At 45.6% G+C, this 22,712-nt stretch overlaps 1 protein-coding gene across 2 annotated transcripts in view; it reads left to right on the top strand.

Annotated features, from left to right (window-relative positions):
• The first annotated feature begins 16,923 nt into the window (after positions 1-16,923).
• Positions 16,924-22,712, top strand: part of PRKG1 (protein kinase cGMP-dependent 1) — a 1,588,699-nt gene continuing 1,582,910 nt past the window's right edge. The window contains exon 1 of one of the 2 annotated variants that reach the window (XM_077258875.1): positions 16,924-17,731. In XM_077258875.1, the coding sequence (XP_077114990.1) occupies positions 17,460-17,731 (272 nt within the window). In that variant the 5' untranslated portion in view covers positions 16,924-17,459. The remainder of the gene's footprint in view (positions 17,732-22,712) is intronic. The other variant, XM_077258877.1, reaches the window with a different exon arrangement.

Here is a 22,712-nt window from a genome sequence, read left to right as displayed (position 1 = left end):
CATATTCTTTCGGGGCACCGCCGATTGCCTCCAGGGACTGTTTAAAATCGCTTGAAATTGATATTTAGTAACAGGGGACCCGTCGGTGTGTGAAAGAAAAATTCTACCCGTACGTCTTACTACCGTATATTGTTTGACTATTTTTACAGGTCATATAGGGCCGCCTGACGCCTTGACCAATACCCATGTCCCCCTCCCGGTGGGGTCACATTTGGATCTCCGTACTTGAATGCGCGGAGCTTCGCTGCATATGACGAGGTCTTCGTTGATTAAACCGCCTACTGATGCTGTTTTTGACTGCGGCACTAATTCACTGATGCGAAGCGCCCCGAAGAAGGAGATTGCGAATGCTGCAGATATCGGCGTTGCCTCGTATTGTGACTTGCACACTGATGAAGATGTTGCAATTATGTCGTGCAGTAGCCTTAAGGAAACTGGGCGACGGCATTCCTGGCTAGGTTGAAGCCTTCTCCAGCCTTTAACGGCTTGTTTGATGAAAAAATATTTGATTACGTCCACCCACCCCAGCAGCTGAAAGAAGAAGGCTATTCCCGAGAGATGACATTGCGTTAATGTCCCTGACGCACCTCTCCACCTGAGCCGTTCTAAGAGTTCTACTAAGACGTCGCGTCTCACCCGGTCGCACCTGTCGACTGGCCTTCCTTGAGTTAGTGAGCACCACTCCTCCCCCGCCTTACCGTAAACCTGCCAAGTAGCCGGTGTCACTGAAGCGCAGATCAAGGGCATCAGTGATTGGCCACCGTATCCAAGAAGGAAGGAGGACATCGTAGGCCCGATGTTTGCGCCTTGGGGAGGAAGAGTTTGAATGCCTGCCAATCGGAAGATAACAAAGAGTTAACAATTTTATCATCTACAGTCGCTGTAAATCTGGCACGGCACCAGATGTTGTGTTTGAGTCATAATAGTGCTAGGCGGCGCAACAGCGCGAGTGCTGGCTGAGAAGAAGAGGACATGCTGTTTAGCGTTTTTACTGTCCTTGGCTGTTTGGTTAGAAATCTGATGCTCGTATTTTTCAATTGGGCACCCCATAGCTCGACTGATGTTACTATCGTGACTGGATATTTCTAGTATGTTGAAGAAACCGTATGTAAAGCTGGAGTTTAAATGATGATTGCTATTTTCTGGTTAGAGATATGTCAAGCCCATCAATAATCTCATTTCCTGTCCTCTGAGCTCATTCCCAGGGACCTGTATTCATTGTCCGCATTATGAAACCATATTCCACCGCTCTCAAAGTCCACCTCAGGGACCCTTGTTCGACCGTCCGATGAGCGCAGGACCATTGAGTTCGCCAAAATGGAAACACTCACCGCTATCTGATTCTGGCAGAGTGACTCCCATTGATGGAGGAACTCCTGCTCCAGTGTAGTTTATTCTATTTGCCGTAAAAGCCTCGTTCGGCATTGATTTATCATTGATTCGTCATAGTTGTAGTAACCGCCTTTTTCGGCATTAATTCATTATTGATCATACCACGCACACCGATTGTGTGTCGCAGGAGGAGTGACATCCGACAACGGAGGAACTCCGACTCCTGTGTAGCTCATTTGTAAACCCTTCGGTTGAAGGATGAAAACCGGCTCCTGTTGGTTGGATTGGCTGGTAGCCCAGGGTGAAGATTCACTCAGGCTGTCAGTCAGTGATGGAGCACGCAATGAGTTTAATGGGCCCGTCATCGAGCCTAGTTCTACTTCTTTTGGTAAAATCTTGGGGAATTCGCGGGCCGATTTTAACTTGGGACTGGGTTCGAAGGGGATATAAAAGCCGCATTTAAAGCAGAAATATGGCTGCTGCGCCGCTTTTTATTGGGATAGCGGTTTAACCATGGGCCCATTGTGGTTATGTTCACCCGGGTGAAGCCTTGCGGTTGCTCTGTTTGCTTGGCGGGTACACCTGGATGCAGGTTGTCCACCTCTGCAGGAGGAGCATTCGTGTCTATATTTACAGGACCCGTGGAAACGGCAGTATCCGTCATTAAAAAGTAAGCAGGCCCCATGTCCGCGTACGACCCCTGTATTCTGGGCTGCTGCTGCTGAGTGATAAGTGGGCATTGCTGAAAAGGGGGGGTGCTTTTGGGACAGCATGAGTCGTAACCATACATCCGTCGCTTTTACCCCCCCAGCCCAAGTCTGGTTGCATGGCCAGCCGCCTGCGGAACTCCTCGTCGTACCGTTTCCATGCAGACCCACTGTGACACTTATATGAATTATAAATTAGGTCCTGATAGATAAATAGTTCGGAACAGCATTCTGGGTGCTTTTGGCCCATGATGCAGCCGAGAACCGCGAAAGCCTGAAGCCAGTTATTCATCGTTTGCGCTATTTTTGGCTTGTTCCTTTCTTGTAGCCGCTCATTGTCTACAGACTGTTGGTTGGCCGATAACAGTGACCATATATCTACGTAATTGTTGCCCCATATTTTCTGCTTTGTTTCTAAGTCTACGTGTGCTCCCAATGGGCTAACACCACAGAAAAATACATCCTTGTGAAGACTAGCTGTTTGGGTGGTGCTAGTGTCAGTTGGTACGCCTGGGCGAGTCAACTGCTGAACTAGGGCCTTTATAGCGGATGCTAGCTCGCTTTCTCCCACATTTTGTATGGTAGAGTGCTCACCGAAATCAGGGAATTCACCGCTGTCAGATGCAGGCCGAGTGTCTCCGGACGGAGGGACTCTGGCTCCAGCCGTGGCGCTGTCCTGGTGCTGACCGCCTGCCCAGAAGGATGAAGATGGCCAGCCAGCGGCCAGCGCCGTGGCCCTGTGATGTATTCTGCTGCATTGCGTCAGTTGCCAAGCGACTCCTGGAGAGGGAGGTGCTCCGGCTTCTATTGCCTCGATGGTTCGGTGCTGGCTGGTGGACCGGGGAGGTATGTATGGTAGTTCTCCCTGTGCGGCAGCCAGAGACGGAGCACGTGACGGATGAGATCTGTCGTGCGCTCGAGGACGAGAGGCTACTGGGGCTCCGACCTCCGCCTGGTCGGTGACGGGGGGTGTCAATGTCTGTTCCCACCGGGTAGCCACTCTGGGTGACCGGTGAGACCGCCGTCTTTCGGCATGCGACAGAAACCGCCCGTTGTGACTCCCCGATGTGTCTGAGCCATCGGTTGTGGATGGCGAGCGCCATCTGGAGGAGCGGGATCTATGGTGGCTCCTGCGGCTCCTGTATGAGTGGTGTCGGTGACTGGAGTTGGAATGCCGACAGCTAGAGGGACAGCGAGGACGTTGGCGGGAATCTCCTGATGAGGGTGAGGACGATCTGCGGCATCTATGCCTGCGATTGCCCTGTCTAGGGGTTGTGTTGGGGGCATTTAATTCGGGATTAGGGGGGACGTTAATTTGGTTATGGGGCGTGAGTGGCAGTGTAGGGCGTAGAGCCGGGGAAGGCGTAGCGACTGTTAGACTTGCACTGCGGGGTGAGCTTGAAAGGGGGGGGGGCTGATAGGAAACTGTCTGCGATTTGCGTTTGTGACCATGGGGGTGTTGGTGGCGCATAATTTATTGTAGCTGTGTTTGTGCTTGGTGCGACTGTGTGTGTGCTTGGTGCATACACTCCTGGCTGCAGAGCGTGCTGGCTGGTCCGGTTAGACCGGTCATCATGCTCTGCGGCCGTATTCGTGGCTCTGGCCCCTGACCGCCCGCCCCCCGCACAACACTGATGTGCCTGCTGGGGGGACATGGTGGGCCAGGAGTGGGCTGGCCGGAGGTCCACGGTGGTGCAGCCCTGGTGTGGCAGGGGTCGCTGCAGTGCTCTGTAGCGGGACCTGGCTCAGGTGGTTAGGGAGCGCTGCATGTGAGGCGCCCCCCTGAACGATTTGGCAGGCTGGGGCCCCCCAGGCTAGCACTGTGCTACCAGTGCATGCAGGGGTGTACGTGGGCAGGCCTTGATGGTCCCCGGCCGGCATCAGGGAGGGGAAACTCCCCGCCGCTGCAGGGGACCTGCGGCACGCCCGGGCTGATTGCCTGCGCCGCACCCCGGTCCCCTGGAGCAGCTGGCGCGCCGCCGAGGACACCGAGGCGGCGGGCGGTCCCCTGCTTGCCCCGCAATACCGTGGGTCTGCAGGGAGGAAGTGGGGCCGGAAGTGGGTGTGTCCCACCAGGCCCGCATTGCGCTCTGGGAGACCGGGCGGGCCTGGCCTATGTGAGAGGGCGGGGCTTCCACTATGCGTGCGGGGCCCCGGGCTTCAGAGCATGGACCAGAAGTGACTGGGGCCCGGGTGCACCCGGAGTTTGGCGCGGGCGCCTTGCACCGGCAGGCAGCGGAGCCTGGGGCAAGCATCGCAATGCCCACCGCGGCCCCCGGAGCCGTACGTGGGGCAGAAGCACAGCGGCTTGGCAGCGCCGGCTCCCCTCCGACATGCAGGCGCTTGGGAGGACGGGAGGAGCGCCCCGAGCGTCTACCTGGCGGTGCCGCTGCGCCATGGTCAGCAGGAGCGCCGGGGGCTGGGAGCGGGAGCCCCGGAGGACCGGGGTCTGCAGTGGCCGGGGCTGATATCACGGGCAGGTGAGTGGGGGTTAGCAGCACTGGGGCGGCAGGAGAGGCGGCTGAGGCCCGAGGAGGGGGTGTGTGCAGGGATGGAGCCCTGGGGGACGACGGGGAGGCTAGGGGAGGAAGAGAGGGCACAGGAAGGTGAGCACCCAGGCCAGAATTAAGGGATCGCGACCATTGCTCACCTTCCTGTGCAGCTCCCTGCTGTAGGGCCTCGATCGTAGGGGCAGCTATGGTGGTCAGGATGTCCGGGACAACAGCTTCCAAGGGTCATCCAGGGAGAAAGAGGGAGAACCTGGTCCCGTCACTAGAATTTAACCCCTGAGGGTGTGGCCAGACTCCCCTCCTCTCCCCGGTTGGTCCGCTGGGCGTCCCAATCGTGACATCACCTGGGGGAGTAGTGGGAGGGGGGAATTGGGCACTGCACAGTTTTTCCATCTAGCTATCCATTAAGGGCTCTGTAGTCAGAGGCACGTTCCTTATACAGTACCATGCCTACCAATACGTTTGATGTGTCACATGACCCTTTTCCCATTGAAAAAGTAAAGTTGGATCCAAAATGGCCAACTTCAAAATGGCCGCCATGGTCACCACACATCTTGAAAAGTTTTCCCCCTCCCATATAATAATGTGTCACAAGAAGGAAGTTGATAGCACCAACCATTCCCATTTTATTTACGTGTATTCATATAAATGGTCCACAATGTATATACAGTGGGCAAAAAAAAGTATTTAGTCAGCCACTAATTATACAAGTTCTCCCACTTAAAAAGATGAGAGAGACCTGTAATTCACATCATGGGTAGACCACAACTATGAGAGTCAAAATGAGAAAACAAATCCAGAAAATCACCTTGCCTGATTTGGCAAGATTTATTTTGCAAATTATGGTGGAAAATAAGTATTGGGTCACCTAAAAACATGCAAGATTTCTGGCTCTCACAGACCTGTAACTTTTTCTTTAAGAGTTTCCTCTGTCCTCCACTCATTACCTGTAGTAATGGCACCTGTTTGGACTTGTTATCAATATAAAAGACACCTGTCCACAATCTCAAACAGTCACACTCCAAAGTCCACTATGGCAAAGACCAAAGATCTGTCGAAGGACACCAGAAACAAAACTGTAACCCTGCACCAGGCTGGGAAGACTGAACCTACAATTGGCAAGCAGCTTGCTGTGATGAAATCAACTGTGGGAGGAATAATAAGAAAATGGAAGACATACAAGACCACTGATAATCTCCCTCGATCTGGGGCTCCACGCAAGATCTCACCCCATGGGGTCAAAATTATCACAAGAACAGTGACCAAAAATCCCAGAACCACACGGAGACCTAGTGAATGACCTGCATAGAATTGGATGTAGAAAAGCCGCGGAGACACCATCACGTGTTTCTTAACGCAAGCAATGAATAGCCAGGTCTTTCACCGGGAAGGATCACCCACGGGAAGGGCAGCATCCAATAAAGGAAAACCACCTATACCAAAACATGGTATCCATCCACAGACAGCTGTTTCGGGGTATTTGCCCCTCATCAGTGTGGAGTAGGAAACTGGCTTTTAGGAGCAGTGCCTAGTGAAAAGATTATAAACATGAGGATGAATGACCTAGGGGAGATCAAAACATCCAACACCGCGGAGACACCATCACGTGTTTCTCAATGCAGTGATCCAGAACACTGCCCCCATCCCTTGAGGGAAATATGCAAATGCATGTAGAAAAGCCACGGAGACACCATCATGTGTTTCTCAACGCAAGCAATGAATAGCCAGGTCTTTCACCGGGAAGGAACAACCACGGGAAGGGCAGCATCCAATAAAGGAAAACCACCTATGCCAAATCATGGTATCCATCCACAGACAGCTGTTTCGGGGTATTTGCCCCTCATCAGTGTGGAGTAGGAAACTGGCTATTAGGAGCAGTGCCTAGTGAAAAGGCTATAAACGTAAGGATGTATGACCTCGGGGAGATCAAAACATCCAACACCGTGGAGACACCATCACGTGTTTCACAGACAGAATGCTGAGTTGCATCTAAAAAACTCCATACCTACTGTGAAGCATGAGGGTGGCAACATCATGTTTTGGGGCTGTTTCTCCACAAACGGACCAGGACGACTGATCTGTGTACATGAAAGAATGAATGGGGTCATGTATCATGACAGTTTGAGTGCAAACCTCCTTCCATCAGCAAGTGCACTGAAGATGAAACGTGGATCATAATGATCCCAAGCACACTGCCAGGGCAACGAAGGAGTGGCTTCGTAAGAAGCATATGAAGGTCCCAGAGAGGCCTAGCCAGTCTCCAGATCTCAACCCCATAGAAAATCGTTGGAGGGATTTGAAAGTCCTTGTTGCCCAGCAACAGGCCCAAAACATCACTGCGCTAGAGGAGATCTACATGAAGGAATGGGCCAAAATACCACCAACATTGCGTGCCAACCTTGAGAAGTCATTGTCATTGCCAACAAAAGATATCTTGCCAAATCAGACACGGTAATTTTCTGGATTCGTTTTCTCATTTTGACTCTCACAGTTGTGGTCTACCTATGGTGTCAACTACAGGCCTCTCTTATCTTTTAAAGTAGGACAAGTAGCACAATTGGTGGCTGACTAAATACTTTTTTTTTTGCTAAGCATTGTAGCTTACTCTACCAGATATCTATTTTCAGCAAGTCAGGAATAATAGACTGTTATCTATATGTTGACATTTGAAGTTATGTGCTTCTTTCAGCTTGGTCAAGACTTTTTCTTGTGTAAGCCTGTAATACTGACTTGTAAGTTGACAATTTGTTGTAACATATTGTGCTCTAATACTGGATAACTAGTGATTAAGGATCATGGAACACTGATGTTTGCTGATATGCTGATTACACAATGTCCAGACCAGCTAGTTTATTAAATTTGGCGATATGACCCCTGGTCAATGTGGTTTTCGCTAGCGGACTGGGGCACCCGCTGACCACCAGTGTCTCTCTCTATATATGTACTGTATATACATATATATATATATATATATATATATATAATGGCTAACTGAAGAGATGGTAACAAATTGCAAGCTTTCGAGACTACTCAGGTCCCTTCATCAGTCATAGACTAATAGAAATTCTGAAGAATCACATATTTATCCATAATACAGCCCAGAAATAATGCCATAGATAAGACAGGTTGTATAATTAACTAGGAACTCAATTTGTACTGATTTTCAGAGTTTAATGTAGTCAGCAAATTAAAGGTTTCGGCCACATGTGGCCTTCTTCAGTAACGGGTAGAACAAAGCTGCTTACGTAGAGAACGTAGGTGAACAGGGTAAACAAGCCAGTAATCTCTGCACTGTGTTGTAAGGGTCCAACCGGTATGACATGTATATTGAAGTGACCAGGTGAGGTGGCGTCTAGGCATGTGAGGCAGTGACGCGTTATCCACCGCTTGTGAGCTGACAAGTGTTCAGAAATCAACATTTTGTGGAATAACCATGATTTTTAATCACAGCTTTCATGCTTCTTGGCATGCTTACCACCAGTCTTTCATACTGCTTCTGGCGCAAGAATTTAAGCAGTTCTTCTTTGTTTGATGGCTTGTGACTATCCATCATCCTCTTGATTACATTCCAGAGATTTTCAATGAGTTTCAGGTCTGGAGATTGGGCTGCCCACGAGAGGGTTTTGATGTGGTGGTCTCTTAATTTTTGCCAGAGCTGTATATACACAGACATGTACACAGATATCTATAAACATAGTAACATAGCATTTAAAGTTGAAGGAAGACTTTAAGTCCATCTGGTTCAACCCATAGCCTAACATAGCCCTTCTGCTCCATGGGAGGTTTCTGGCCTCCCTGAACTCACCTTAGGACACCTGCATTACGGTTTGACAGGTGTACTGCCCCAGACATGCATACAGATTTACAAAGACATATATACATAGATATACATAGTATATTTATAAATACACTGCTCAAAAACATGAAGGGTACGCTAAAATCCCGCATCCTAGATATCACTGAATGAAATATTCTAGTTTTAAATCTTTATTCATTACATAATGGAATGTGTTGAGAACAATAAAACCTAAAATTATCAATGTAAATCACAACTCATATTCCATGGAGGTCTGGAGTTGGAATGATGCTCCAAATCAAAGTGGAAAATGAAGTTACAAGCTTATCTAACTTCAGTGGAAATGTCTCAAGACATGGAAATGATGCTCAGTAGTGCATGTGGCCTCCACGTGCCAGTATGACCTCCCTACAATGCCTGGGCATGCTCCTGATAAGGTGGCGGATGGTTTCCCGAGGAATCTCCTCCCAGACCTGGACTAAAGCATCCACCAACTCCTGGACAGTCTGTGGTGCAACATGACGTTGGTGGATGGTGCGAGACATGATGTCCCAGATGTGTTCAATCGGATTCCTGTCTGGGCAGCGGGCGGGCCAGTCCATAGCTTCAATGACTTCATCTTGCAGGAACTGCTGACACGCTCCAGCCACAAGAGGTCTGGCATTGTCCAGCATTAGGAGGAACCCAGGGCCAATCGCACCAGCATATGGTCTCACAAGCGGTCTGAGGATCTCATCTCGGTACCTGATGGCAGTCAGGCTACCTCTGGCGAGCACATGGAGGGCTGTGTGGCCCTCCAAAGAAATGCCACCCCACACCATTACTGACCCACTGCCAAACAGGTCATGCTGAAGGATGTTGCAGGCAGCAGATCACTCTCCACGGCATCTCCAGACTATGTCACGTCTATCACATGTGCTCAGTGTGAACCTGCTTTTATCTGTGACGAGCACAGGGCGCCAGGGGCGAATTTGCCAATCCTGGTGTTCTGTGGCAAATGCCAAGCGTCCTGCACGGTGTTGGGCTGTGAGCACAACCCCCATCTGTGGATGTCGGGCACAACAGGGTTAGGGTTTTCTTGTTTTTTCTTGTGTTTTCTTGTGTTTTCTTCTGTTTTCTTGTGTTTTCTTGTGTTTTTCTAAAAAAACGCATGCGTCTAAAAAACGCATGCGTTTTACCGCGTTTACATGCGTTTTTCACACATGCTTTTTTTAAAAAACGCATGCAGATAAAAACGCAAGTGTGAAACCAGCCTTAGTAGCTAGTTGTCCGTAGGCACGGGATAGAAACACTGGGAACCGCCTGCTATATACTGACATCCCCGCTGCCTCTTCTGATTAGAGGTTCCAATGTGACGTCATGTGTGTGTCATGCCGCAACAATCACTCCTACAAATTAGAAGAGTTACTGGGGATGACATCATGAAAATGTCGGAAATGCTACATAGCCTGATAATGACCTGATGCATCAATGGCGTCCAGCTTACCATTGGGGCACAAAGTGCTTGTACTGGAATTACAGCTATTTATCTAAGGTGCTTTTTACTTTATGGATTATTGTACATCAGCATAGTGATGACGTCAAATATGAATTATTCATTTTTAAATATTATATGCAATATATATGTTGGAGCACATTTATAGGTTTAAACCAGAAATGAGCGAATCTAATTGATGTGTATCAAATTGAGTCAAATTGTATGAAATTCACAGGTCACACCGAATTCATACAATGTGCAATTTGATTCTCTTAAATCGCCAAAAAAAGACTGATGACATTTTACACATTGCAGAAAATAGCAGCAGCTACCGAAGGCTGACATAACCTCAGGAGCGTCTGCACGGGCTTCCCCATAATGCCTTGCAGCCATCACATCATATGGAATAGTGCAGCCAATCAGGATGGACTATAATTCTGTCCATTACACTTTTTCCGTCTTTACTACTTATGTTCTGCTGGTTCTGAATTAGAGTAGATCCACACGTGATGAAAAGTTTTCACTATGGATCTCTTTTGCGTGTGTTGCTTGTGGATTTTGCTACAGAATCACTAGATTTTGCTCCTGCAACACTGAAAGTAGTAAATCTGCATCTGTTCCACTGCAGAATGACCAGCAAAATGATTATCATTTTTCTGTGCAGGAAATGTCCACAGTATATGATTAGGATTTGTAGAACATCCTGGGGATTTGACCCATTGATGCTTGTGGCCTTATGTTACACACACAGATGTTGCACTTTAGTGCACTGCATTATTGTATAGGTATTTGATAAAGACAATATTCCCTGTATTTTTCAAGCACACTGCTTTGTCACCTCCCAGGAGTGATATTTTTGTAGTTACTGCCATGGATGGGAACAGATCTTTTCATTGTCGATTTTTTCTAAAACAGAACAAAATTCACAACTGCAACAATAACTGCAAGTTGTCCAAGTTCCGGCAGCAAATCATCCCAATTATTATACTATCACTGTCATGTGTATCTTGCTGTTATGTCTTCATTGTATTGAATCTATGCCAAAAATAAGTGCTTATCCAGATGAGCGTATAATCGGTTCATGTGCTGTCCATATGCAAAATGGCTAGCATACAGAAAACACAAAAACCAATGCACGTCAATGTGGCAGTTCACATACCGGTAAGTGTTTTTACACAGACAGATGGTCTGCGTGTAAAAAATTGCAGCATGCAATTACTTAGCTTTATATTTCAGATCAGACTCGCTCATTATAAGTCAGTGGGGAAAATGGGAGGGCAGTGTGAGGAGACAGTATGGGGGAGAAATTTTTAAGGGGACAGTATAGCGTGATGGGACTGTCTGGGGGAAGTGTGTGGTTACTGTACGAGGATGAAAAGTGTGAGGGTACAGTATGTGGGGAGAAAAGTGTAAGAGGACAGTTCGGTGGAGAGAAGCGTGGGAACATTATGAAAGTAAAAAAGTTAGGGGACAGTATGATTGTGGATAACAAACTGTGAGTGGCGCTACAAAGCACGGGGCAGTACTCCTGCTGCGGGTACAACAATCACCACCAAAGATTGTAAAGGTGAAAATAACTAAAATGAATGGATGATTGCATACAAATATGCATTCATCAATACCCGCGCTCGTGTTCCTGCCTATAGGATAGGACTGTAGTATTTGCAATAAACGTGAGGTTGTATGAGTAATCAAGCGCACCTCATAAGATAAACACTTAGAAGTTCAATGTCCAGTAGTCATGACCGGCATATATGCAGTACTGATGTAAATAAAATTCTTACCCCTGTCAGAGGTCCACAGGGAAGGTAGTGAAGGACATGGAGGAAGTCTTGCTGTATGAAAGGGGTCCAGCGGGTGTTGGTCCGCTGCCTTGGCCAGTGGCAGCCCGTTGCTCCTGAGTGGACCACATGCAGCAGCGTCTCAACAGGAAATAAGTTCATAACAGTATGATTGTGTGAGGGCACAGTATGGAGGGGATGTGTGAGTAGACACTATGGAGGGGAGAATGTGAGAGGGGACTGTATGGATAAGAAAAGTGTGAGGTGATAATGAAGGGGGAGAGAAATTTGAGTGAGGGCACATTGTGGAGAGGATAGCATGCAGAGGGGCGAGTGTGAAGAGGGTGCACAGTCTAGAGACTGGCGTTAATGGGTGGATACAGTGTGAGGGGACAGCATGAAGAGGGGCCCAGCGTAGAAAAGAGAGGAACGTGTGGAGGCCATGTACCTTAAGAGGGACAGTGTGGGGTGTCATATTTTGTGCAGGGAGCACTGTGAGGGGAAATTCAGTGACACAGCGTATGGTAGATTTTTTTTACAGAAGCATTATAAAGACGCTTTTATTTTTAAGAACACCATGTTGGGATGTGCTGCAGAAGACCAGAGAAGATGGAAGTCTGCAGAAAAGAGATGTGGAGCGCCCCCACTGCCGCAGGGCCGAGGGGTACCCGGTACCGGGCCTCTCTGTCGCAGTTCTAGGGTTGTCACGGTGGCTAGACCCGGCCCGTGACCCTGCTGAGGGGCGTCCAATGAGGGTGGAGAGTGATGTTGTTGTAGTGCGGTGCAGGTCGCAGTAAATAACGAGGACACCAGGTTGCAGTCTCTTTACCTCTTTACTGAAGGCTTCAGGATCCTCAGTCCGGAATACGGTTAACCGGGCTGCGTGAGTCCGGCCGGTCCAATGGCACCACCAGAGTTCCCTTTGCAGGTGGAAATCTGTGCCTACCTTCTAGCGCTTGTGTGTTGTGGTCCTCCCCTGCTGTGCTTACGGGATAGTCCCCACAACTGTTGTGTCTGTTTCTGAAGTTCCCTCACAACTCGATTTTGATGTTATTCTTCGTCCCCCCAGATGATATGGCTAGGACGCACCCGTATGATGGATAGGCTCGGAGCTCTTCCGGGACCCGAGTGTCGCCCCTCTCCAACTGTTGCCCCCTATGTCTTCTTAGGTGATTTGAGTGAGACAGCCCGCCTATAACTGACTGTCCTGCCGTAGGTTTGAAGTAAGGCTTGGAGCTCAATACTTCCTCGGCGTTCCGGCCACCGGCTACGCGCCTCCGTAGGATGTTGCCTCGTCTTACAGCACGACTCCTACTGGTGTTTCTCCTTGTTGCGTTGATCTCGTTTCTCACTCAGCACAATAAACCTCGCTTCTTGTCCTTTCTTGGGGTACCGCCGCGATGAAGTGCAGGCGCGGTCCCGTAACGTTCCTTCTGTTCGCTAGGCCTCTGTCAGGATCCCACCCCTGACAGGGACCCCCCTGAATCTTCCCCTGCAACACCCTCTGCCACAGGATGTTGCTTGGTTCCAACCCAGTCAGCTTCTCTCTAACTTCCTATCTAACCCACAGCTTTACCAGATTGTGAGGAGTGGCCTAATACATAGCACCCTTAGCTCCCCCTGGAGGCCAGACTGTGAAGTGTATTGGTGTCTGTGATACCTGGTCAGGTGAACTCCTTCAGTGCCATCAGACGTACCATAGCCCCCCTTAGCGGCAGAGCATCAGTACTGCAACGACCAGGACTCTGGGGCGCTGCAGATGCGGATGTGAAAAGTCATCATGATGTCTGGACAAGATGGAGAAGAAAAGGAGAACAACTTCAATCAGAGTAGATGTCACCTACCGTGTACTAGGATGTAAATGTTTATTTGTGATACTGACTATATGTCATCAGTGCTGTGGTTCCTGTATGGTCCGCAGTCTGATGATGGCTGTTAAAAACTCCCAGTATCTCCTTACCATTGTTAAGGACATACTAGGAGTTGAAAGCTCACGGGATACAATTGTATTTGGGGCTGATCTAATTTTACAATTAATCTTTGTACTAAGTTTGGTGATGTATTCATAAACTGATGGTGATTCTAGTGAAGCATTCCTGTACTACTGATGGTTCTGGTGATGTATTTGTTTACTGATGGTGGTTTTAGTAATGCATTCCTGTATTGATGATGGTGGTTGTGATACTGTAATTGTATACTGTTGGTTCTGATTATGTATTTCTGTACTTTTAGTGGTTCTGGTGATGTATTTCTGTACTGTTGGTGATTCTGCTGCATTTTTTATGTACTGTTATTGATTCTGATCCTGTACACATGTACCAAACAAGAACCTTTCCGATATCATGATGCATAACTATGTTAATAAAGTATTGTGCTATCTGACAAGTTAAGGATTGCTACATCTGTATTTATGTTAGGAGCATTAATTAAAAAATTAACCACTATAGCATGCCAACTCCTAACAGATTGTAATATACTCACTGTCATGATTGAGCTCTGCTTGCTCTTTCTAACAGCCACCACATACCCACTCACATAGATTTTTCATACTTAGGGTAACAGCAAAATAAAATTAACATATTTGTTACTGCCATGTGCGTAATTCCTTAAACTAATAAAAAATAAAAATATCCCAAAAGCCAAACGGAAAAAAATAGTATTAGTGTTTTTTGAACACTGCTCTTCCCTCAAAAATGCAATGAAAAAGTGATCAAAATTTTGTATGTATCCTAAAGTAATATCAATAAAAGATCAACCTATCCCACAAAAAAAGCCCTTAAACATGTCCATCATAAAAAGGTTACGGGCCTCAGAACATGGTGAAACAACCCAAATCTTCTTTACAAAGATTTTTTTAACCACTAAAATAAAAAAATGTGTAGGTTTGATATTGGCATAATCATACTGCCCTAAACAATAATGTTGTTCTTTGCAGTTTTATCGGCTGCAGCTTTCCTCAGTGATAGGCTTCTCCAATGTAGTCCTTGATATTCGCGAGCTCCAGCAATTTCCGATCCCACCATTTATTGGCAGCTTTCGGCTTATGTACAGTGTTGGTAGAAAGCTGTTAATCAGTGGCGTGGGCAAGATCTGAAGGAGCTCATCATCGAGAAAATTAGTAGATCTGAATCAGATAAAACAGAGAATGTATCTGAAGCAAGAACCCCAATAACTGACCAAGTGTTGAAATCAGGATGCCGCTCATTATTTTATGTTACCCGTGCATTGTTACGTGTAACCCTAGAGAACATTTACTGTAAATATATGGTAGCTCTAGCTCAGTTGTCATGTTGGTGCCCCAATACGCAGATTAGACATCACAGCTAGAAAATCTGTCACCAACTTGTTAGCACATCTGAGAGCTGCATGATGTTGGGGTGAAGGCCCTGATTCCAGTTATGCCTCACTTACTAGGCTGCTTGCTGCAGTTTTGATAAAATGCCTGCTTTCTCTGCTGCAGATCTACTAGTTCTCTGAATGCTGATCCCTGTATAACCCCGCCCACACCACTGATTGGCTGCTTTCATTATACACTGTGTATAGCCAGAAAGCTGCCAATCAGTGGTGTGGGCGGGGTTATACAGAGCTCATGAATATGGAGGACTACATGGCAGCAGGTTTACTAGTCCTCTAGTGATAATGTCCTGCTGATAAAACAGTGATTTTATCAAAACGACAGCAAGCAGCCCAGTAAGTGACACATTGTTGGAATCAGATCTCTATCTCTATATCTTGCTACTCTCAAATTATGTATCAAAATCCTGGTGACAGATTCCCTTTAACCTTTTGTAGGTTTGCAGTCACTGTATAAACTCGTATAATGCTGAGCCATACTAAACAATAAAAACAGTGACTCTTCAGGTCATTGCTCTTCTTGGCACTTCTATTAGAATTACTGGAGCGTCAGTGCACACGATCAACCTCCGAAACATTCAGTTGGGATTCTTAAGGGCCTCGGTTCTCGGGACCATGGTGGTCTAACCTTGAGGGATCAGAAAGTTATCCCCATTCTTTCGGCTAGGAGATAAATTTCACATGTGAGAAGGCCCCTTTAAGGCACACGCATGTAGCATGTTGTTGGTTTCCAGTACAGAAAGTACACTTCATATGAATATGACCTAAAGGATGTGCATGTGTCAGGAAACATTGCCAACTTCTGTGCAGCACTTGGGCATCGGATTTTACAGACCATGTCCCAAAATTGGAATAGTATGCATTCTTATATATATATATATATATATTATAATAAATATACATATACACTGGCTGCAGAAAGATCTAGCTGTGACTTGCAGTTCCACACCCTGCCCGTCAGTGTATTAGTACATAAGCCATGCAATTCATGAACATGCCTGGGAAGATCTAAGATCTCCAACCAACCAAATTTGGCTTGCATGCAATCCAGAGAACAGCCAAACCTCAGGGGGAATGGAAGTACAAACATTTCCTTGATGCTTGTCTTGGCATTCAATGATTTGAACACAAGATGTCACTCTCTGCGTGAGAATCTGACGTCCACAAGATATTTTTATCCTTTTGGTATATATAGCTGGAAATAAAAACAGTTACAAGTTTTGAGAGACTCGCTGTACAAAATATTCCACCATCGGTGCGCATCACCGACATATACAGATTATGACGCCTGAGAATCAAACATGTAAAGTAGATATAAATAAATACATAATAAAGCGCAATAGTCATGTAAAGCCATTGTGACAGCTGCGGTACTCTTACATAATGATGATGATGTGTACTGACCATGAGACAAGATGTATATTATAGACAAGTTTATTAACAAGCATCAAACATTTACAAAGAGCTCAGAGTCACACAAAAACTGGTAAATGGACTCATTGTCATTACCCTAAATCTAGGGGTGTCCTGTACACAGAGTAATCACCGCCAGCTCCCATTATGGGGTACACTAACCATTTACAATAAAGGACTTTTTACTGAAAATGTGTCCAGAAGTCATAGTGGATCAGATTGAGGGAACAATAGCATAACCCAGATGACTATCACTTACCTTGCAGTAAATCAGATGAACCTAACCAGCAATATATGCATTACAGTAACTAGGACCCCCACCCTAAAAGAAATGTACAGCGATTGTCCTCTGTCCACCCAGCATAGCATTCTTCTTCCTCTGACTTGGCTTCCATTACCATATATGATAAGTTTCCTCTTGTGAGTGTAAATTGTGGGATCTGGGATAGAAACACCAGGACTGAGCCTTGTCCTGAGCTGCAGCACAAATCCAGGGCTGTCAGAGCACAGTCAGCAGAGGAGAAGCAGCTTCAGCCTAGGTGGGAAGCCCCTGAGCTCCATGCCTCAGTATCTGTGGAGGCTTTCATCCACTGCTTTCTTGTGATTGCAGAAGCCCAGGATCCAGTTACAGGGAGCTGCTGCGCCACCCTTAGATCACATGGTAATTGTTGCTATTTCAGGGATCAGGACTTGAGTGCCACAAAGCTCTTTTTTTGTCTTCTCCTCAGTGGTGGAGTGTGACTATGATAGGATGTGTAGACTGAGAAGCTGCCTGTGATCACACATTCAGGAGCTCTGACTTGTGCTTTCTATGGATTGATCCTGGAGGGGGTCTCACAGGGGGAGGAAGGCAGCTCTAATTGGTTTCTCAATGAAAGATAATCAGCATTTCCCAAAAGGGACAGTGGATTAGCACTCATCATCCAGCTGTAGAGCTTGCAGGCTCCTCACCCTCCTGTCCATTCAGCAGTGGCTGGAAAGAAAACTTCACCAGCAGCAAGCACCTACCAGGAGGCTTCTTCTTCTTCTTCATCTTCTGCTTCTTCTTCTTGTCCTGGGATATTGTGTGACCTAAGTTTTGCCAACACAATGAGTGACCTAGAGGAGGACTTCGCCAAGATCCTCATGCTGAAGGAGGAGAGAATTAGGGATCTGGAGAACCGTTTGTCAGAAAAAGAGGAGGAAATCCAGGAACTGAGAAGAAAACTGCACAAGTACCAGTCTGTCCTGGCTATGCCTACCAGTACCCAGATTGGACCAAGGACCACCAGAGCGCAGGGCATCTCAGCAGAACCTCAGAGCTTTAGGTCTTACCATGACCTCACCAGGCAGTCCTTTAAAAAATTCACAAAGTCTGAAAGGTAGGAGGAACTTCCACTGTACACACAGCAGGAGTCTGTCTATAGATCCCAGGGCTGTCATTCTGATGTGCTGTTTTCTCCTGATGTACAGCAGACACAAGGCTGGCTGGCTGCAGATGTGAATGGGTTAATGTGTTGTGGAGGATGCGCAGATCAGTGTTACTTTATTTCACTTTCTGACAAAACATGGGCAGATCCCAAAGCTTAGAAAACATTATATGAAAAAAAAGACTGGCTTATCTCCAGCTCTAGACAGATAAGTCCATGTGAGCCAAAAATACTACACCATGAGGTTATGCACCCCAAGGGGGATCCAGAAGACTTTTCAGCTGTTTTCAACTACTTCCTCTCATTATGGTCCACCTCCTTCCCACTAGTGACAGTGTATTAATAAATAAGGAAAGCATTTGTCCGCACAGATACAAATGTAACAGAGCCAAGTTTATCAGGTGTGGCAGATGCATGAGGCTGCAGGTAAACTCTCCCTACTATCATAGAGAGATGTCATGAGCAACTCATTTTTTTTGCCTTATTTTAGGGTGTCCTGACCTGACACAGGGGGTCTTCTGCAGGAGACCCTTTCACTAGCAAACTTTCTACTATGGATGAAAATCAAGCATTCTTATCCTGTGGTTTTATGTGTATATGCCAAACCAGTGAACCTAAGTGTTAATATTCTAGCACAGCAACTCAAAAAATTATATATATATATATATATATATATATGTATATATATATATATATATATATATATATTGCAACCGTAGGGTACTCGTACTGCTTTAAGAAGATGTAAGTAAGCCACAGACAATGGGAAAGTAGCATCGATCTCATCTGTCATTTAAGCCCCCTTTGGAAATTAAATAGAGGAAGTCCAGAGCATTATTGGCTTTTAGAAGCTGTGAGTACATGGCTGAAAATGCATGTTTCAGGATATTTAATATCCCATTAGCCTCCCCTCCCCTCCTTCTCCTTCGTGTTCACTGCTCATCATCAGATCTTTATACACTTCTAAAGAGCATAGAAAGAGCCAGCTCGGAGGGACCGAGGCAGAAGAGCTGCCCTCTTATATCGCCCCGTATAGTGAGTGTATAGCAGTTCCCATGGTGATCCTAGTTTTTATATGAAACTCCCCAAAAAACGATAGCGAAAGACGCTGACATCTTTGTAGGCGACAAGAAGGGTAGAATAAGTGTCACATTCCAGTGTCAACTAGGGTTAAAGGCGCCATCTGTAGACATGTCATGGCTAGAAATCTAATGCTTGCTTTTTTTTTTTAGAAATGAAATAAATTTATTGAGAAAAGTTGACCATAAGCTCAGTTCACATCTGCATTCTTATTACTGTATTTCCGTAATATGAAAATAATGGAAGTGCCGTACTCAGTAAGTGGGGTGTGTGACGGACCACGTTGACCATATTGGGGATAGTCTAGTTTCCAACATGGTGTCCGGAAATTAAAAAGATAAAATAGTACAGCGAGCTATCCTATCACTATAGTTTTGTCTTGATGGGCAATAGAGGTTCCAAATGGGGCATCCAAAGCAGACATATAACTAGGGATGTGCGGACCAGTGGAAGTTCCGGTTCATCAACGTCAAATGAACTTTGGCCTAAAGCTTGGTTCGGGTGCCAGAACTGTACCTGAACCTGAACCAGAACCCGAACCCCATAGACCCTATAGAAATCAATAGGGACCCGAACTTTGGAGCTGGAAAATCTCTCTGTCCCTCTCTCTCCTCCCCAGACTCCCGAACTGTAAGATGCATTTCCAGGAGAAGTCCGTGTTCGGCACTGGACACTAGGTGTTCGATATGAACCCCTAACTTTACAATTCAGGTTCGCTCATCTCTACATATAACCCCACTAGTATAGGAATTGTACCTAGTAGTCCTCTAGGTGTTGTATGTGATCCATGAGCCAATAATGAAGGTAACCATCACATAGCTATAAATATCACCCTACATGAACCATTCGGTTTGGCTGAACCCTTCCCAATTGAGCAGATGAGGATAGCTATCTACAGAGAACTTCAGCACCACTTATTCCAGGGGGGAAGAATAAGAATGGGACAAGTAAAAATCCAACCTCTCTGATACATATTTTTGCCTTCCAGAATAGAGCCCCAATTTAATCAGATCTCATCAAAATATACAAGATCCAGATAATAATTAGTGTTTATGATATAGATAGTGATAGTAAATGGCCATTAAATAAGTAATAAATATTAATATAACTTTTTGTGAAAAAAATGAGCACTGGAATATTCTACGAGATATTGCGCTCAAGACCCTGAGATCCGATGCCAAAAACTGCAATTTCCTTTGCGGACACGACGGATACATAGATCTATGAATTGTGCTGCCATATGCTGATTGCAAGTGTCACAAACTATATAAAATATTTTATTTATTTCATTTATTTTTATTTCAACCTTAGTTTTAGGCAATTATTTCATTTCTAGAACTATTTTAGCGCTTTCAATCACCCCGCGGACACTAAACTTATTTTCCCTATTTGGCATTCGCTGACATGGGGCCAAAATTAAAGAAAAAAAAACTTGATTGACGGTAGAATAACATCTGGATAAACAGAGCGGCTGTTTAAGAGTTAAGCCTGTAAATGACAGCTAATGACAGGCCTTAGATCATTTCTCCTGGGCCGTACATTCAGTTTTTACTAGCTCGTCTCTCTCACTCCAGCCTATTCCCATGCTGATAGTCATCATGGAGTAGCTTTTTTGCCGGCCTTAAAAAAACAAATGTCCTAAAATACAACTTAACCCCTGATCACATTTCCATAAGGAGAAAGCTGTGTATTCAAGCAGACATTCAGAATCTAGCAGGAATGCGGACATGCGCTAAAATAGGGACCAGTTGTTGGGTTTTTAAGTAGTGGCAACGACAAAGGCCAATGATTCGTGATCGGAGTAAGAAGTCGAATATAGATGCATCCTGTCTTAAATAGTAAAGAAGCGCTCACGTAAAGGTCATGGACAGAGATATATTGAGGCCGATGTACCCTTGAGGTGATTGTCGCTGTATCGGATTATTTTCAGTGTGACAACTTGGTATTCTGGTCCATACAGATCCGCTCTCACTCAGTGACTCTATTTATTCTACCCGATGACATGTGCAATGCCAAAACCCCCTGGGGTAATTTTGGTTTTGGACGTGGAATGATGTCATGCACCTTATATTGTGTCTGTCCTGTTCTCTTGTCATTATTATGAGGCATCTTTTGAAGCCAGATTATCCGCAACGCAATGAATGAAGGACTTGTGTACGAATCTTCTACATTACAACAGTTGATCTGGGCCACGATCACCTGAACAATCATGTTTCTGACCAGTGTCAAGTATAGAAATGGCTGGGGATCAGATAGCATGCTCCTTTATCATGGACTTAATTTTAGACAAAAGCCATCACTTGTCCGCAGCTCAGAGCCCTGTGTAATCAGGGGATGCATGGCTGACAATAATGGAAGCTGCACAGGGGAATCAATAGTACTGAGGGCCGACTGGCCCACTACATCGGACCCCGGGGCCTTTCCTGGCCGTTTAGTTGTATATAAAGACCTTTATGCGTCTTGTATTTCTTTTTTCATTCTTCGAATAGGGCATCTCATCTGTAGGAGTCCGGCTTTCAGCACCCCTGAAATGTCCACATTGCTCTTCATTGCTCTATATAACTCCATCTACTTACTCATTGTTTACCTAAAGGGAAGTTATCATCAGAAAATGACTTATTTTCTAATCAGGTTTTTTGTGATAAATTTATTCTTTTCGGTAATGTTTTTTTTTTCATACAGTGTCTTTATATTGGCCATTGTGGATATTTTAGACCCCTACTTCTTTACATTTCAGGAAGAGTTTTCAGGAAGTAGTTATTAGCAGTCTCATTATCATCACAGACCGAATTACAATGATAGGCATATAGGGGTGAGCGGACACGTGGATGTTCGGGTTCCTTGAGTTCGACCGAACTTTAGTCTAAAGTTTAGTTTGGGTACCAGAACTCTACCCAAATCTCTACAGATAAGATTTTCATACACCGTTTTTAATCACAATAGACGATTACTCTTCTCCCTCTACCTCCAGTGATCTTTGCACATGTTCATTAGATGCTTCATTATTAAGGATAGGGTTTGAGTCAGTCTACTGCTGCTAATATACATGTGCATTTCCTGAAACTACAGGAAATAAGTCTAGAATAGCCCCAGTGAACAGTGTGAAATGCAGTTTTTCTCATTGTTGCTTTTAATGTCATTTTCTGATGACACATTTCCTTTACGAGTGCTACTCCCTCTTTAAATAGCTCTTCAGTTGGGTAACAATATTTCACTTACATCTCTGACAAACTATAGATGCCCAAATAATGTGGCTGATATAACCTGCAATAATCATTTATATCGATACAACATGATATGGAAACTGTTTTCACTAATTAGGATTAGAGATAGTCTCTATCTCAATAGGATAAAAGAATGAAATTTCACCATTAAATATAAGACCTTATTCACATGATCGTACTTTTGGTCTGTCTGTCCAGTTATAGTTTATCTACTAAGGCATATGAGAAATTTTACACAAAACCCGTAACCTACACGAGTCTGGTCCGTTTTATGGGTTGTCACTCAGAAACCTATAAATAAAATATAAACTAACTGATGACGGCAATTTTCAATACAATTATGGAAAATGAAATCTATAGTAAGGTGAATAATTAAAGGGGTTTTTCCAATCCAATGATATTAATGACCTATCCCTAGAGCAGGATCTCAATATCATATCGTTGGGGGTTACTGCGCCTGGCCTCCTCATCGATTAGCTGCTCCCGACTCCAGCAGTGGGTGAATATAAGCAGTGTATGGATGAGATAATTAGGAGCTGACCTGCAGTACTCGGGATCGGCCACTAACCAGTATAATGGATCAGTGATGTAGCGCTCCATACACCGTGTTGGTCGCTGATCGCTCAGGT

The sequence above is a fragment of the Ranitomeya variabilis genome, chromosome 4 (assembly GCF_051348905.1).
Source record: "Ranitomeya variabilis isolate aRanVar5 chromosome 4, aRanVar5.hap1, whole genome shotgun sequence".
In the NCBI taxonomy this organism is placed as follows: Eukaryota; Metazoa; Chordata; class Amphibia; order Anura; family Dendrobatidae; genus Ranitomeya; species Ranitomeya variabilis.
The sequence above is the reverse complement of the archived record's forward strand: the minus strand, read 5'-3'. Positions and strand labels throughout refer to the sequence as shown.